At 32.4% G+C, this 17,880-nt stretch overlaps 1 protein-coding gene and 2 pseudogenes across 1 annotated transcript; 1 reads left to right on the top strand and 2 right to left on the bottom strand.

The window, feature by feature from the left end:
• Nucleotides 1-8,241: 8,241 nt before the first annotated feature.
• Nucleotides 8,242-10,788, bottom strand: LOC111021165 (basic blue protein). The gene is made up of 2 exons (XM_022298021.2): nucleotides 10,556-10,788; nucleotides 8,242-8,598 (listed from the first exon to the last, which is right to left on the bottom strand). Exons 1-2 carry the CDS (start codon nucleotides 10,737-10,739, stop codon nucleotides 8,399-8,401), a joined length of 384 nt encoding a protein of 127 aa, XP_022153713.1. The 5' UTR covers nucleotides 10,740-10,788; the 3' UTR covers nucleotides 8,242-8,398.
• A 3,925-nt stretch (nucleotides 10,789-14,713) lies between these two features.
• Nucleotides 14,714-15,251, bottom strand: LOC111021156 (cysteine proteinase inhibitor 1 pseudogene; annotated as a pseudogene).
• Nucleotides 15,252-15,323: 72 nt separating this feature from the next.
• Nucleotides 15,324-15,901, top strand: LOC111021157 (cysteine proteinase inhibitor 1 pseudogene; annotated as a pseudogene).
• Nucleotides 15,902-17,880: the final 1,979 nt, after the last annotated feature.

Raw genomic sequence — 17,880 nt, 5'->3', positions numbered from 1 at the left:
TTTTCGTTATGGGTTTTGTAATTATATCAAGAAAAAGAGATTTATTAGAATCAAACTTTGATGACTATTTTGGTTTTGATTTTCTATTTTCAAAAATTAAATTTGTATTTTTGCCTGTATTTTCTTTGTTTAACTATCTAAATTTTAGAGGTGTTATCAAAACTTAAGCTAAATTTTGAAAACTAAAAAAATAGTTTTCGACCCCTTGTTTTTGTTTTTAAATTTTGGCTAAAAATTAAAGTGTGTTTTTAAGAGAGGTGAAATCACATGGAAAAAATTGTAAGCAAACCAGCATAATTTTCAAACGCTCAAAACTAAAAATGAGACATTTTCAAATACTCAAAACTAAAAGTGAAAGGATTATCAAACGAGATCTTCATAACTAATTGAAACCTTCTCGAATTTCATAAAATTAATTTATAATTTAAAATATTTATAATGACTAATCTTATTAATTAAAAATGGAACCTTGAACTTGTCTTTCTTCTTCTTCTTTTTTTTTTATAGCAACCTTGAACTTGTCAACCACGCAAAATTTGTTGAATGTCTGTCATTTTAATTACTCATCTTAGAACTATTACATCAACAAATTAATTATAAACTAAATACTTATTCCAAACTTATCATTTTTATGAAGGTCACTTTTGGAAATATGAAAGATGAATAAATAATTTCATCAAGATTTTATAATTTAAATACCTTCTACATTAAGAGAAAATAAAATTGATTTAGAATATAACATAACGTTCTAATACCACAATTTAAGAGTTAAAAAGAGGCACCCTCACATATTCTACTAAAAAAAGAATTACTCATAATTTTGACCATAACTAAAAAAAGAAAGAAAGAAAGAAAGAACACAGAAGGTTTTTTTTTTTCTTTCTTTCTATTATACAGTTTTTCTCAAGAGTGTTTAGGAAGTGACATAATTTCGAGCTTAAATGAAGTCAAAAAAAAATGGTATTATATTATTTAGCAATTAATTGTTTTTTTATTTTTTATTTTTTATTTTTTTGAAAAGGATTAATTGTCTTTTATTGTACTAAAAAAAAGTTGTCTTAATCCAAAAATTCATTTCTCATTTTTTTTTTTTGACATGATTTCTCAGTTTAATTAGAGTTTCATTACACATAAATAAATAAATTATAATCTACTGACTATGGTTCAATTGACACAGCCTAATTAATTTACAATATATCATTTATTTATTTATTTTATAACAAACAACGAACAAGTTTACAAGTCAATAATTAGAAGGGTTTACTAGTTCTTGATCATTTTGTTCAGGTCCACTAGTTTTTGAATCAGTCTTAAAAATTTATAATAATAATAAAGGCAAGATGTACGGTTGATCTTTGAAGTTTAAAATTCGTACCTGTTATGTCTCTAAAGTTTTTAAAAGAAAAATACTTTTAGTACCTGAAATTAAAAAAAAGAAAAAAAAAACGTTTTAAGTGGTGTCCTTTAAGTTACTTTGACTGTTAACTAATTAAGACAAAACATACTAGTTTAATAGTTCTTTTTGAGCTCATCGTCTCCGGCCTCTACTGCAACCGCTCATATTGACTTTGAGAGAAGTAGCTCATGTCTATTATAAACCTACGTAAGATCCATTTTCTTTTCAATGTGGAATCTTTAACATGTCCCCTTCAAATTGTGGTTCTTTTAGCTGGTCGATCTTGGCTAGATATTATTTTTGAATCGGTTACTCATTTGAGCGTTTTGGGCTCTGATACCATATTCATGGGTTCCATCTCAAAACCAATTAGTTTTGATAATATCAGAAGCTCATGTCTATTATAAATGTCTTTTTTTCTGTTCAATGTGAGATCCTTAACACTTACCAACAAAATATCACTAAAATAATATATATTTTACCAATTTAATGAAGTCCGTAAACAATTTCATTGCCAAGTCATTTTATCATTAGTCAACTAAACTTAGAATCATTTAGCTCAAATGGGTCAAATTAAAAGTGTTTTATTTTTTTTTAAACCTTACCAAAATTTTGTAGCTATAAATCTCCCTTCTATTTTCACAAGTTCTTCAATCTTCGCATTTCATCCACCTAAGCCAAAAAAAAAAGGAGGTAGAACTAGAACTAGAAAAAATGCAATTTTGGGGAATCTTGGAAATTTTCCAAGAAACCATCAAATTGATTCACAAATGGAGAAAGATGTTCACCAAAATCACTCTCACCTTCGTTCTTCCCCTTTCTCTCTTAACATTAGCCAAATTAGAAATATCCAATTTATGGATTCGAAACATCACCCACAACCAACAAATTCTACACCACACACAAAAATTCACACCCTTATACCTCAAACAATCCGACCTCGTAATCTCAGAAAGAATCCATTACTCCCTCTTTTACATCGCTTTCTCCATCTTCTCCGCCGCCTTCTCCCTCCTCTCCACCTCCGCCACCGTCTACACCGTCGCCTCCATCTACGCAGCACGTGACGTCTCTTTCAAGACGTTATCCGTGCCGTTCCCAAGCTCTGGAAGCGGCTCCTCCTCACATTCCTCTGCATTCTCGCAGCTCTCGTCGCCTTCAACGTCATTGCCTTTTCTTCCATCTTCTCAATCCGATTCATCGTTCTCTCAATACATGGAGAAAACGACGTTGCGTTCAAGATCGGCAGTGCAATATTTCTTTTCTTCTTCGTCACGTTTTACTTTGCTGCGTTCTGGTATTTGGCGATAATCTGGCAACTGTCGAGTGTCGTTTCGGCTTTGGAAACCTCGTCGTGTGGGTTCAGCGCCATGGCCAGAAGCAGGGCGCTGCTTAAGGGGAAGATGGCGGCGGCTGTGATTCTTGTGCTGTCGCTGAGTTTGACTTTGGGAACGGTTAACGTGTTTAATCGTATGGTGGTTCGGTCGGGGGCGCCGACGGGAGTGGTGGGCAAGGGTATTTTGGGGATTATCTGGTTGTTGTCGTTTTTGGTGATCGTTTGGATCAGGCTTGTGGCGGGAATTGTGTTGTATTTCGTCTGCAAATCGTATCACCAAGAGAGTGTCGACAAGTCGGCTCTCTTCGACCATCTTCAAGGCTACCTGTCGACAGGCTATGTTGCGTTGGAGGCCGAGGATGATGTTCACATAATTGAGAAATTGCAAGTTGTTTGAACCTCTCCCGTTAAAAAACAATAGCTTTTTCTATATTTTCTCAGACTTAATTCATGCAAACTTCTCGACATGTCGTCTGCACCGAACAAAATAAACTTTACATTTTTTAGGTTGTCTAGCTGCTTGGATTTGTATCTTTAATTTGGTTGTAATATTGTAGCAAAAAATTGATTAAGGCATTGTGTGGGTATATATATATATATATGCTAAATATGAGATGTTTGAATATCCATTCTCCCTTATTGTTGAATAAACAGATAAAATATTGAGTTACTTGCATTAATTTTGGCTAATTAAGAAGGTATGCTTTTCTTTACATTCAAATTAAATCGATGTAGATTCCACTATTAATTTCGCGAAACGACGTTTGAAAATAAAAATTCCTACTACGTGGTTAATAATGTTGTGCAAAATGCAGCCAACTAATAATTATCTGAAAAACAAATGCAGACAATATTTGTTAGCTAATCTCATATCAGGTTTTGATTCTAATTAAAACGGAATTCAAATTTCAAATTGGAACTTATACAACTTAAAAGATTAGATAAAACAATAAAAAACTTCTAAGTAACAAGAAAGATAAATAAAGATTAAGGAGAAGAAAATTAAACGCCGAATTTATACTAGTTGATCACTCAATGTGGAACTACTCTAGTTCTCTACTAACAATATTGTAGGTTATACTACAATGTCAGGAAGAATCTGCAAAGAGTTTACAAGCTTTTTGTAATGATTCCTCTCAGTTTTCCTTCCCACTGAAAACACTCACGAATCACTTTGTCTCAAACTGTCTCTCTTTGGAGAATTACTCATGACCCTCTATTTGTGCACACAATCACATAACCTATCTATCTCTATTTATAATAAATAGTATGACAAAAACCAAAGGAGAAAAGAAAAATTTAAAAGAAAAAAGTCTAAACTAAATAGGACAATTATAATAAAAAGACTCAAACTAAATAAGACATGGAAAAATTCAAAAAGACTTTTTTCCTATAGGAAAAAAAAAAATTCTCCTCCATTTGGCTCCATTATCTCAACAATCTCTCACTTTCAGCTGAACCGCCTCTTCATAATATTCAAGTTCACCTCTGTCGATCAGTAAAATATAGTTCATAGTAGCAGAATACATCTATGGTGGTCTGATCGTTCTGCTAGATTTTCAAACTGTTGTTGATGGTGTTCTCTAAAACTCAGTAGTTTCTGCAACTGGTTGCTCAAAAGAAAAGCCGTTTTTACATCCATTGACTCCAGGAACAAATTTTCTTCTGTCACTATCGATAGAACAGTCCTAATGGTAGTTGGTTTAACTATGGGAGAAAATCTCATTAAAATCAATACCTTCCTTTTGTTTAAAGCCTTTGACTAAATGCCTTGTCTTTGTGCCTTTTGCTGCTATCGAGTTTTTGTTTGGTTCTATATATCCATTTATTTTGCAAAGCTTTCTTACCTCTTGGTAACTCAGCAAGTTGTCATGTTTGATTAGTCATTAGAGAATTCAATTTCATCTTTCATGGTTAACTCCCACTTGACAAAGTCTTCCAACTAAACTGCCTCTTCATAACATTCAAGTTCACCTCTGTTAGTCAGTAAAATATAGTTCATAGCTGATTGTTCTGCTAGATTTTCTAACTGTTGTTGGGGTGTTCTCTAAACCTCATTAGTTTTCGCAACTGGTTGCTCATATTCCACGACCTGTTCATCAAATCCCATGACCGTTTCTTCAAAAGTAACTGCATTCTAATCTTCAATCTCTGTTTTTTTGGTCTCAACCTCAGGAGGACTTATATACTAAGTCTTATCTTCTATGCTTCAATTTGATTCTGTCTTTCCTGAATCAACTTTAGTTCTGTCTTTGTCTAAGATTTCTTCATTGAAGATCATGTTCTTACTTATGATAATGTTCTTGTTTTGGTCATCCCAAAATCTATAACCTATCTCAGCTCCACCATGATGGGAAAAAAATATAGATCAATCAATCCTCCTGTAAGTTCTTCAAACATGAATTATTTGATTTTTCCCTTCCACAGGCTAAAAGCAAATAAGTAACAATAACAAAGGAATAAAAGATAGGGATAGAAAAACTTAACACTATAGGGATTATATTGGTTTGCCCCTATCTTGGGACTACATCCAATCTTCTACGAAAAAACAGGTTCTACTATAGTTGAGAATATTACAATGGAGATCTCGCTCAAGATGTTACTATCTTGCTTCTAAGTACCCTAACAACGGCTACCTAAGATTACACAATAGAAAATGTCCTTTACTAAACCCATGAGATACAGACTCCTTTTTCACACACTGCCCACAACCACTTAAGTCTCTCTTATTTAGATTCTATACAAATGAAACCTTAACAAAATGGTTCTATTTATAAGAGGCCAAATATCTCAATATTTATAGGAAAACAATATTGTAACTCTTATAAGAAAATAATATTCTACTCATTGTAGGAATTTATAGTAGTATTGAAAATCCTTTTCCTCATAGGACACGAGTCATCTGTTGGCTCCATTATTCCAACACACCATATCCAAGAAAGAAACATTTCTTGAATTTAACATCTAATTTACTTCTGTCTGTAGCAGAATATCAATGTGAATGTAAGATACACAGTCAAAAACCTTTAGATGAGAAGGTTTACATGTTTACCGACCCAGACTTCTTCAAGCAATTTGAAGTTTAGTTATATAGTTGGACTCTTATTGATCAAATAGACCACACAATTATTGATTGCCTCTACCTAAAACATCTTAGGCAATTATGCATGTATTCTCATGCTTTTGGCACGCTCATTCAGCAACATGTTCATTCTCTTGGCCACACCGTTTTACTGTGGTGTCTCTGGAATAGTCTTCACCATCACAATTCCACTATCTGCATAATATTTCTTGAATTACATACTAACATACTCACCACCATTGTCTGAACTCAAGTTTTTTATTTTCAGGCTTATCTCATTCTCTACCCTAGCCTTCCATATTTTTATAACAGAAAATACATCAGACTTATGTTTAATAAAGTAAGTTCGTACCTTCATACTTGAGTCGTCTATGAAAGCTAGTTACATAGTATCTAAAACCTCCAATGGAAGCAACTTCATAAGGCCTCCACACATTAGTGTGGACCAACTCCATTTTTGTAGACTTTAGCGTTGATCCTATCTTTGAAAAACTAACACGACTTTGCTTCCCAAATATGCACCCTTCACAAAACTTGTGTTCAACCGCCTTAAGTCCTCCTAACTTCCCTTTGAAGAATTTTCATATCTTTTTTACTCATATGTCCCAACTTACTGTGCCATAATTGTGTCTGACTCGAATGATCTACAATATATAGCCACCATTTCTTTGACATTGCTGTTGACATACAAAGTTCCTAACTTTCTTCCTCGAGCGATCACCATGGAATCCTTTATAACTTTCCAGTTTCTTTGACCGAATGATATTTGACATCCTTCATCATCCAATTGCCCCACAGAAATCAGATTCTTCATCATATTCTGGACGTGATGTACCTTGCAAATCTTTCAAACTGAATCGTTCGTCATTTTTAAATTAACGTCACCAATCTCAATGATGTTCAAAGGCTCTACATCAGCAAAATACACCTTTCCATGATTTTCTGCAACATAATTTTCAAGAATGTCACATTGTCCTGTAGTATGCGCACCTGAATTCACCCCCCATGTGTCATTAGTGCCATCAACAACAAGAACTAGAGCATCATGTATTTCTTCAGCGACAACATTTGCATTAGCTTCTTTCCCCTCAGCTTTCTTTGTGGCTTTGCAGTTTCTCCTCAAATATCCTGTCATACCACAATTCCAACATTCTAGTCTGCTGTTTCTAGACTTGCTTATGTTGTTTCTTGATTTTCCACATTTTTTATGGTCTCTATTATTATTTATTCTTTTGTTCACATTCAATGTCGTATCAAGAGTAGATACAATACCATAATCCTTTCTGTGAATCTCCTCTCCAAGAGATGCATCTTTGACATCTTTGAATTTCAATTTCTCTTTTCCACAAGAATTTGAAATATAGCTGTATTCATCGGCTACCAACTGTCAGGTAAGGATCTCAACAACAGGATAGCATTAAGTTCATCATTAAACTCTAAATCAATAGCAACAAGTTTGTTAACCAACATATCAAACTCATTTCTATGGGCAGCGTACCTTCAGGCATCTTCAAATTAAAAAATTTAGTTGCGAGGTACACCTGATTACTTACCAAAGGCTTTTCATACATGTTGGTCAGTGCAGCCATTAGCCCCTTTGTGATAGTCTCTTTAGCTACGTTGCTCTGCACATTTTTTTTTATTAATGTTAAACGAATCGTACCTAACATCTTCCTATCTAACTTTTTCCATTTGGCTTTTTCCATGTCATCTGACTTCTTTCCTAATGGTAATTCCAATTCCTTGGAATATTTTCTTCTTCGGCAAGCTCCATTATCTCAACAAACAATTTATTTCTATCATTAATTAATTAAATTTACACTTTATTCGACCTCTTTCTTTATTCGTCACTCAATTATTATCTAAACACATAGTTGAACTAGTTAAAACATATATTTTCGATAAAAAATTGGAAATTTAAATCCCACCCCCCTTATACGCTGTTGAACTATTAAAATATTATCTAAATATATCAATACTTATATAAATCTAATGGTTAACGGTACAATCAATCCCTATTTCTCAAGAAATTTTTTGTTAAAATTTCGTGGGGATTCGGACGGAGATTTTTCATGCGAAAATCGTGGAATGGATAATTTTTTTGCCTTTACAAATTTTGTTTTCGAGGGAGAGCGAAGCAAATCTTCAATCGGGTTAATTTCCTTCTAAGGATTAATTTGGGAATCTCCTTTTAAATGACTAAATTTTTTTAAATTCGTAATAAAAATAAATATATCTGATTTTAATTTTAACAAAATTTCATTTTAGTTGGGATCATATTATAACAAAACTTGCCAAAATGGAACTAAATTTCGTAAGTTTCAAATATCAAATTATACATAAGTAAAGAAAATTCGATCTGAGAAATTGACACTCCTAATTAATATAGGGATGAAATATTAATAATAAGATTTATGGTCGTAACAATTCATTTTAAAAAGTGTAAACACTTATTCATTAATAAATTCTCTTTTATATCTATACTTCTCCCAAAACATCTATTACATCGACGTCCTTCATATATAATGCGAAGACGTGAACATTTACATGGACACCGACACGTTAAGGAGGGCAATTTGGGAAACTAGAGGGCAGTGGTGGCAATCTTCATCCCAGCTTGGCAGTGGCCTGGGGTGGTGCATATAAAGAAGTTGTGTCCTGGTGAGAGCTTGATCTCATCGTTGCCTGAACTCAACACTTTGGTTCCTGTTGGAGCTGTGCAGCTGTTGTAGCCCTCCTCGTCCACTGCCACCACATTGTGAACTCTTGGGTCGTACTTGAATCCTGAAAGAAAATTGCATACAATAATTATTTATTATTTTATTAAATTATTTCAACCAACGAATGGCTAACCCGTAACCCGGTAACATTTAAGACTTGTTTGTTAGCGTTCTTATTTCTTGATTCTTGATTCTTAGTTTCCTATTTTTGAATAAATAAAGAAAAGGTCTATGTTTGGTAAATTGTTTCTTGTTACTCTTTTTTATTATTGAAATAAAAAATGTCATAATAATAAAGTTTTAAGAAGTTTTGAATGAGAACAAAAGACAAGAAGTTTTAAGAAGTTTTAATTTCGTTGTTTCCAAAATATATCTACACAATACTTAATACGTATTGTTAAAAAAAAAAAAAAAACAAGAAATAGTTAAAAGAACGCTTATATTTCTCAAAAATTGAAAACGAAAAATAAGAAAAAGGAACGAATCAATTTTTTTTTTCTTTTGAGCACAACAAGTGGGGCGGTGATTCGAACTGAGCTAAGTTCATATTGGCAAATGTTCCTAAATTATTTTAAAGAATTTTCATAGGATTTTAGTACTATAAACGGGTGGTTAGCATGAGTTTGAAAAGGGCCAACTTAGGGTTGATCGTGAATTTGATACTCTTGTCTCCTAGGAGATATGGTACGGTAGTATCACCTACCATGAGGTATTGAGTTCAAGTCTTATGCTGATCATAATGTATCTCGATCCACACAATGAGTCTCGATTATAGAGATCCATAATGTAAGTCACACGACATCGATTTCGACAAATTTAAAAATTAAAAGGCCAATTTAGGATGATTATGACATTGATACTCTTTTTAAGATTTGTCGCTAATTATAGACCTTTCTTTTAAGAAGGTAATGATTTTTAGTCACGGTTGGGTTCGTGAATAATTTGTAATATTTGTTTGAGAAAGTTTTTTTTTTCTTTTTTGAATACAACATGTAAGGGTGAAGGATCGAACTCACAACCTCTTGATTGGAGATTATGTCAATTACAACTATATTAATTTCACCACTTATTTAAGAGTACATTTTGAGCCGTTAGAGTTAAAATTTTAAAGGTGAAAATTGACAAGTAGAAAGCTAGGTTCAAGATAAATTATTTGCCCTCACCTTCATACATGTGTTTCAAACTTATTTCAACGTCTAGGATAAATAAACAAAAAATACAGTAATTGAAAAAAAAAAAGCTCAAATTATAAGCTAAATATTTATATAGGGCCCACACTCATTTTAATATAGTGTCTCAACTTTGCATTTTACTATTTTAATCCTTAAAATTTTATAAATTTTTCATTTAATTATATAAAAAAAATTAAATTTACTATTGGATCACTTATTATAGTCATTTGTCACATGGCACCGCATCAATAAAAATAAAATAAAATAAAATAATAACAAAACAAAACAAAAGACACATGCCAAACATCTGTCAAATAATTTAGATTAAATTAAAAGTTTAGTTTTAGAACATCTAGAATTGTGACCAATTCTTAAACTTTACAAAATATTTAAATAGATCTCTAAACTTTGGTGTTGTTTTTAATATATTATAAACTTTAAAGTATCAAATAAATCTTTGAACTTTTTCTTTCGTATCCAATTAAACCTCTAAATTTTAAAGTGTCAAATAAATCTTTAAACTTTTAATTTTGTGTACAATTAAGTCTCAAAACTTTAAAATTTGTCTTTAAATCAGAGATCTATTAATAAACACAAAATTATTAAAGTTTAAAGATCTATATTGGATTAAAAAAATTAAAGGCTCCTAAACCTATTAGACATGTTTTAAAATTTTCAATATATCAGACATGACATTAAAAAATTTTGGACATATATAAGACTTTTTATGGTTCACACCCTCTTTAAAGTCTATGAACTAAACTTGTAATTGACCCTCAACAAATAATAACCAAAAAACAAGACGATAAAAATATTGAAACATCAGTGACGAGAGATGTAAGAACTCACTGAGTACATCACCAGCTCTAAAGACCTTCCCATTTGGCCATCCCTTCACGTTGAAGTTCCATCCATTAGAGTCACCAACCATAAAAGTTGCAGCAGCATCCCCAAGTTCCAACCAGATCATCAGCCACACCGCGACCACGGCCACTGCACCCGCACCACCTGATCTCCGCCCGGACTGAGCCATCTCAAAACCGATCAAGCTCTCCGAACGGGACGGGAACAAGAACAGAGAGCCCTTTTATAGGCTGATTTGAACACCAAAATCCTCACACGGAAATTATAGCATTAGTTGCGTGTGTTTGTTTTCAAAAACGTAAACATGCAAAACTTGTCTTTCTTTCCTCTGGAGAAATTGTTGCCATTTTATATGCGTTTCGTCTTTCATCATCTTTGAGATGCCAACAAATTTGTAACAAATTGATTACCAAATGACAACTATTTTTTTTTTGCGTTATTTAAATCATAAAAAGATCTCTGAATATTTTTGTCTTCATACATACAAGTATTCTAATATATATTATATCTGGTCCAAAAATCATCCCTTTACCAAAAAGAAGAAAAAAAGTGTAGTTGGTTGGATCAGTCCAACTTAATCATTTGATTCGGACGTGAGTTACGCAATAGATATACTTTACATTAAACTTTGAAGTTAAATATAGTTGGGTATCCGAAACTAATTTTAGTATTTTTTAGGGTGTTGAAAATAACTCCACAGCTCGAAGAATCTGAAAAACCCCAACCCCAAATCATAAGGATTTGAATTGAGTTAAGTTAAAAATCCAATGCAAATCGGATGCACTAGTGTAGTAGATCACATGGTTCTAGGAACGACTTACTGTATTTTATTTGTCGACAAGCTAGATTTTGAGAAACGAAGATATATCTTGGTAATTTTCATTGTCGACATTATCAAATAGGCTTTTCTCTTGATATACCTTATCTAGTAAAGTACAAAGCAAAGTAGTCGTCTTCTCTTCTCTTATTCAATCAATAAAAGTTCCTAAATAAGAAATTCCTACTATATATATCCTCTCTATATAAATATATAATATTTAATATATATTTATTATGGATATAATAGATATTATATAAATACTATTCTAGTGGGTGAATCTTTAAGCGAGACATGTACCAAAGCAAACAAACAAAACAAGAGGATTCTATGAAAAAAATGAATTGTTGTTTTGAGGATTAGCAATTTGAATAGACTAATCTGGTATATTTTTCACATCGATAGGAGTCCATTTATGTTTCTGATTTCAATTTAGGTGGGTTGGTTGCCAAGCAATGATCCCTTGCATATGTACGGATATGGGAACAATGCGCATACCTCCAAGTATAGGGACACAAAGCCAAAGAACCACTGACTCTTAAGTAATTAAAAAAATTAAATAAATTAGGTAGGTTGATTTATTGCAAAATCAAAAAATTAATTCGAACCAACCGAGAGAAATTTTGGTCAGTTGAACCTGAATCAACCTAAGGATCTATATTTATATAACCTAAGTTATACTTTTCTAATTTTATTCATCACTTCCCCTTCTTTCTTCTTGCACCACCCCACTAAGTTTCTTTTATCTCCCTCGAATTCTCCACGGCAGCCCTCCAGCCTTCTGTAACTAAGGATTGGGTTGGGTTGAGTTGCTATACTTCATTTTAGTCCCTCGAGTAGAAAAACCGCAACAAGCCTAAATTTTCGAGTTGTGTCTAAAAAATTCTCTTACCCGTGTACGCCCCTTAATATTTTCTATTAGTTGAGTATTGTTCTTTCAAATTGTGATGACTTCTTATTAATTAGGTTTTGAGGTCTCTAAAACGTATATATTGTTGATATACTTTTTCGTTATTTAAATCATAAAAAGATACTCTTGACATTTTTGTCTTCATCCAAGGATTACTTCTACAATATTGAAAGTTGCACATCAAAATATTATTTGGGAAAGAATAGTTAATTGAGCGAATCTGATTTTTTACTATATTTTTTATAATTTTTTTTAGTTGGCTAGCGAGTACAAGAGTATGTTTGGAAGTGATGATAAGAATGAATGATACTAAAAAAAATAAATTTAAGTATAAATGATCGATTTTCTAATAAAATCAAAAATCAATTTTCTAATCTGACAAATATGATCAATGAAAAAGGATGTGATGTCAAAATCACTCCAAAACACACTCTTATTTTAGTTTAAAGAAGCTATTTTGTAGGTAGCGATTTTGTTTGATGTATTTTAGTTGAGTTTTAGACTGATTTAACATATCTAAAATGATCTAAAGCGAGTATCGCTCAGCAGTAATTGGCATATGCCTCCAACAAAGAGATTGTGAGTTCGATCTCCACCCCACGTGTTGTACTAAAAAAACATATTTAAAATGAGGGAGGGAGATGAGAGAGATTGGATAATTTTAAAATGACATAACTAACCTATCACTTACTGGACATAAAATTAAAAGTTAATAAAATTTTAAAGTAATAATAGACGAGATAGACATCAAAATGTATCATAAAGTACAAAAATTTATAACAATTTGGAAGCTAAATTAATAATTTAACAAAAAAAAAAAATTATAATTTCAGCCTCCAACGAGTAACTGTTGTGGGTTGGTTATAATGTACTAAATTTCAACCTTGTGCATATTTTTTTATCCATATTTGTATGATATCTATAGACTCGGACAGATCAATATTTCTATAAAATTATTAAAAATGATAAAATATTAAATAATATCAATAGAATATCACTAATATAGATATAATATTAATAATTTGTAATTTATTTAAAACGAGTAAAATATTTATTTGTTATGAATTTTTATTGTTATATTTTCCTTTTGTAGAAATATTCATTGACAACAACAGTTTTCATCGATATTTTTTTATTGATATTCTTTTTTTTAAATCAGACCTTGGTTGGTACACGATAATTAAAAATTATTGGAAATATCTTTATATTAAATATTTGAGAGAGAGAGATCAGAGATTCGAGGAATAAGAAAAATGATGTGAAAGCAAAATATGCCCGTGAACTCTTCCATTATTTATGTTAAAAAAAAGGGAAAAAAACCCTTTCATTATTGTTTTTGTTTCCGTTACCTGCCCTTCACCACTCCCACTCTCAAACAAACAAAATATATTATATATAAAAAGAATTTTGAAAATTTTAATTCACCTAACATTTTAATTTTAAAAAAGTACTTTTATGTAAACTTATTTCTTGAATTTTTAAAGTCAACAAATTAGTCTTTATCGTTAGTTTGGAGTTAACTTTTATTTCACTTTGAAAAGATTATATTAATTTGTATTAAAAGAAACACAATCTATATATATATATGTTTTAAGGAATGTTAATAAAAACTAAGTTATTTTATGAAGAATTAATCATAAATCAATAGAAGAGACTAATTTTAAGATAGATTGAAAGCTTATGGACTAAATTTGAACATTTGAAAGTTCTGGTATTTAACATGTGACATGCAGAGGTGATGTTTTAAATTATTTGATCACATGCATTAATTTTAATAGTGAATTTAATTACCAATTTATATTGAATAATTAAAAATTTTATAAGAATTCTAATTATACGTGACATTTTAGAACAAAAATAATTATAAAATATATTTTTTCAATCATAAAATAACTTAAAAATTTCACCACTTGTAAAAGTATTAGATTTCTTTTTTGTTAGAGGTATGTATCAAGTACGGTCGATCTATACTCAATAACTCACAACCTCCTGTTTAGAGATATATACCAATTACCGTTGAGCTATACTCGTTTTGGCAACCAAAAATCACTATTAAATGATTATTCTTCTATTTCTTAACTTTAATATTTTAAATACAAAATCCATAAGAGTGATTATGCTTCATCTTGTGCTGAATTTGATGCTCCAGCATCACAAGGCATTTTCAAAAATCAGCTGTTAATTGAGACTGTTGTGAGGTCTTCATGGATGACTACAACCCTCCAGGTCTTAATGAATTCAATTTTGATTTTTCTGGCTTAAGTTTTTTTTCTTTTTTTTAAATATTAAGGCTCAAAATTTTAGAAAGTTATTTTTTCCCTCTCGATTTAATTTATACTTTTCAAAATCAAAATTCATTCTAGGTTTTTTTTTTTTTTTCTTCCTTAGATCTAATACATGAAAACCAAACACAATATTAAGCAGAGAGATAACTCTCATTTTATTCTCACATCAATCATATATAAAGACAATGCGAAATATTAGACATAGATATATATAACTTTTATGTTATTCTCTCCCATTATTCATAGCTTTTCATAGATAGCTTTCATCTTGATTAGACTCCCATTATTCATAGCTTTATATCAGTTCTTGAGGAGAGGAATAAATGATATGAGCGTCCAGGAGTGCTCCCATGGCTTATCCCACACCACAGCCTCATAATTCCAAATCATCCCAGCCATATTTACTGCCTCCAAAATGAGACGGTAATTAGTTCCAGCCACCACTTGACTCCAACCTTTCGTCACCTTCAAGAACTTTAGATGGTTCCCTGTTTGCTTGTTGTGCTCCATCACTGCGAACCTTCCGATCTCTTGCACGTATGAATTCTCCTCGACATTCTCGATTGGGGTCCAACCACCGACTATGTTATCGTCTTTTGGACCTTGGAGTAGGGCATCGTTCTGCCGGGGAGCATTCGCCACAGATGAACTCATCGTAACCTTTGATATGTACACGTATGAGATTCTACAATATCAATTTCCAGGTTCAACCCCAACTATAAATATCGAACTCCTACTCAATAGCAAATCAGTTTCTTCAACCAAACTACATCTACATATCAAAGGTTACGATGAGTTCGTCTGTGGCGAATGCTCCCCGGCAGAACGATGCCCTACTCCAAGGTCCAAAAGACGATAACATAGTCGGTGGTTGGACCCCAATCGAGAATGTCGAGGAGAATTCATACGTGCAAGAGATCGGAAGGTTCGCAGTGATGGAGCACAACAAGCAAACAGGGAACCATCTAAAGTTCTTGAAGGTGACGAAAGGTTGGAGTCAAGTGGTGGCTGGAACTAATTACCGTCTCATTTTGGAGGCAGTAAATATGGCTGGGATGATTTGGAATTATGAGGCTGTGGTGTGGGATAAGCCATGGGAGCACTCCTGGACGCTCATATCATTTATTCCTCTCCTCAAGAACTGATATAAAGCTATGAATAATGGGAGTCTAATCAAGATGAAAGCTATCTATGAAAAGCTATGAATAATGAGAGAATAACATAAAAGTTATATATATCTATGTCTAATATTTCGCATTGTCTTTATATATGATTGATGTGAGAATAAAATAAGAGTTATCTATGTGCTTACCGCTTAATATTGTGTTTGGTTTTTAATTTGGGTATGTTTTTCCACTGCCATAAACATGGGCTTGACAATTAAAAATTGTGATTAACTGAATTTGTGTGGTTTATAACTGTGTCATGGGTTGAAGCATTAAAAAAAAAGAGAGACAGACATATGATTATGTTTAATAATTATTTTTTGTTTTTGTTTGATAACAGTGGTAGGTTTTTTACTTTTAAAAAATTAGAGAGTTCAAGAGATATATTAGAGAGAGAAAAATATGTGAAATAGAAATGACAACAATATGGGGCCAGAATGGGGCATACCCTCCCATCATGGTCCGAGTGGAAATTTTTAGTCCCTGTTCCCACATAATATTTCGATTTTTAGAATCGAGGTCAAGTCGAGGAATTCTTATTTTGGGACGGGATTGTCGTGCTAAAAATTATCAGTTTAGTAATTAGATTTAATTATTTTCAAATTTTAATAAATAAAAGAGTAATAAATATATAAAAACTATTATTTACTATTATAAATAATTAGTTTTAAAAATATTTAGTATTTAATTCTTAATTGAGTAAAATAGTTAATAAAATAAATATTTATTATTTAAAAAATAAAATTTGGGATGGGTCGGGACAAGGTGGAAAATGCATTCCCTACCCCTAGAGTGGGTATCCTACCTGTTGGAATTATGGAGCCAAATCGATGTTGGAATAAGTCGTCAGCAACCATTTCTCGTGGATATTTGTGTTGGGATTTTTAATATGTAGTCGATAACTTTCTGCAAGAAATAAAAACACAAGCACACAATAGAAAGGCAGAGACACCAAGATTTACATGGAAAAACCCCTCAGTGTAAGGGGAAAAACCACGCGACAGCTCCGAAAATCATCCACTATAAAAATAATGGGTTACACAAAGTTTATTCCTAGTCGCAACTAGAGGATACAACAAAATACATCAGACAAGAGCCTGGCCAACAATTGATACACAAAAATCCTTCATCTACCAAAGATGGAATAAAAAACAAGTAAGGAAAGGTCTCACCGGTGAAGACGGCACGAAGAAACTCAAACGAGGGAGAAGCAACTAAATCAACAACGAGCCAGCAAACAAACCAACTTCTTCTTCTTCTTCGGCTCTTGCACAGTTCCTTCAACAAAACAAGTTCTCCCTTTCTTCTTCTTCGCACCCACTCTGAAGCTCCCAAATTTTCTTTCTGTTTTTTTTTTTCTGAGACCCACGAAAACACACACCAGATAAAACCCAGCTTGCCCAACAAGTTTTTCACCTTTTTCTATGTTTTGATTTTATTATATATATATTCTTTTCTTTTCTTTTCAATAAGTCAAACCTTACCCATAAACATGGGCCAAAAAAATTAGGCCTTTATGTATGTCGGGACCCAACAAACTCCCCCTCCCGACTACGCAAAAGGGTCAACCATACCCGCTATCCGTCTGCATGCTTCATGCTTTCCTCTGGGTAAGGTCTTTGTCATCATATCCGAGCCATTATCATCTGTATGTATCTTTTCGATCTCTAACAAATTTTCATTCAACATGTCTCGAATCCAATGATACCTGACATCAATGTGCTTCGACTTCGAGTGGAAGCTTGGATTCTTGCTGAGATGAATAGCACTTTGACTATCGCAGTACAACACATATCTCTCTTGTTTAATGCCCAACTCTTGCAAAAATTTCTTCATCCAAAGCATTTCTTTGCAAGCTTCGGTTGCCGCTATGAACTCAGCTTCTGTAGTTGAAAGAGCAACACACTTCTGTAACTTGGATTGCCATGATACAGCTCCCCCTACAAAAGTGATCAGATACCCCGAAGTGGATTTTCTGGAATCAACATCACCGGCCATATCTGCATCTGTAAACCCATTTAGCACAGTTTTGTCATTCCCAAACTGTAAACACGCTTTGGAAGTACCTCTGAGATATCTGAAGATCCATTTCACTGATTCCCAATGTTCTCTGCCTGGATTGGAAAGATATT

Source organism: Momordica charantia (assembly GCF_013281855.1).
Source record: "Momordica charantia cultivar OHB3-1 chromosome 11 unlocalized genomic scaffold, Mcharantia_2.0 BLBB01000011.1, whole genome shotgun sequence".
Lineage (NCBI taxonomy): Eukaryota > Viridiplantae > Streptophyta > Magnoliopsida > Cucurbitales > Cucurbitaceae > Momordica > Momordica charantia.
Note: the sequence above shows the minus strand (reverse complement) of the source record. Positions and strands in the feature narration are given on the sequence as shown.

Coding starts and splice junctions, on each gene's coding strand:
- LOC111021165 (XM_022298021.2), bottom strand. CDS start 10,739: ATGGCTCAGTCCGGGCGGAGATCAGGTGGTGCGGGTGCAGTGGCCGTG. Junction 8,599..10,555: donor TAGAGCTGGTGATGTACTCA/GTGAGTTCTTAC, acceptor ATTTTCTTTCAG/GATTCAAGTACGACCCAAGA.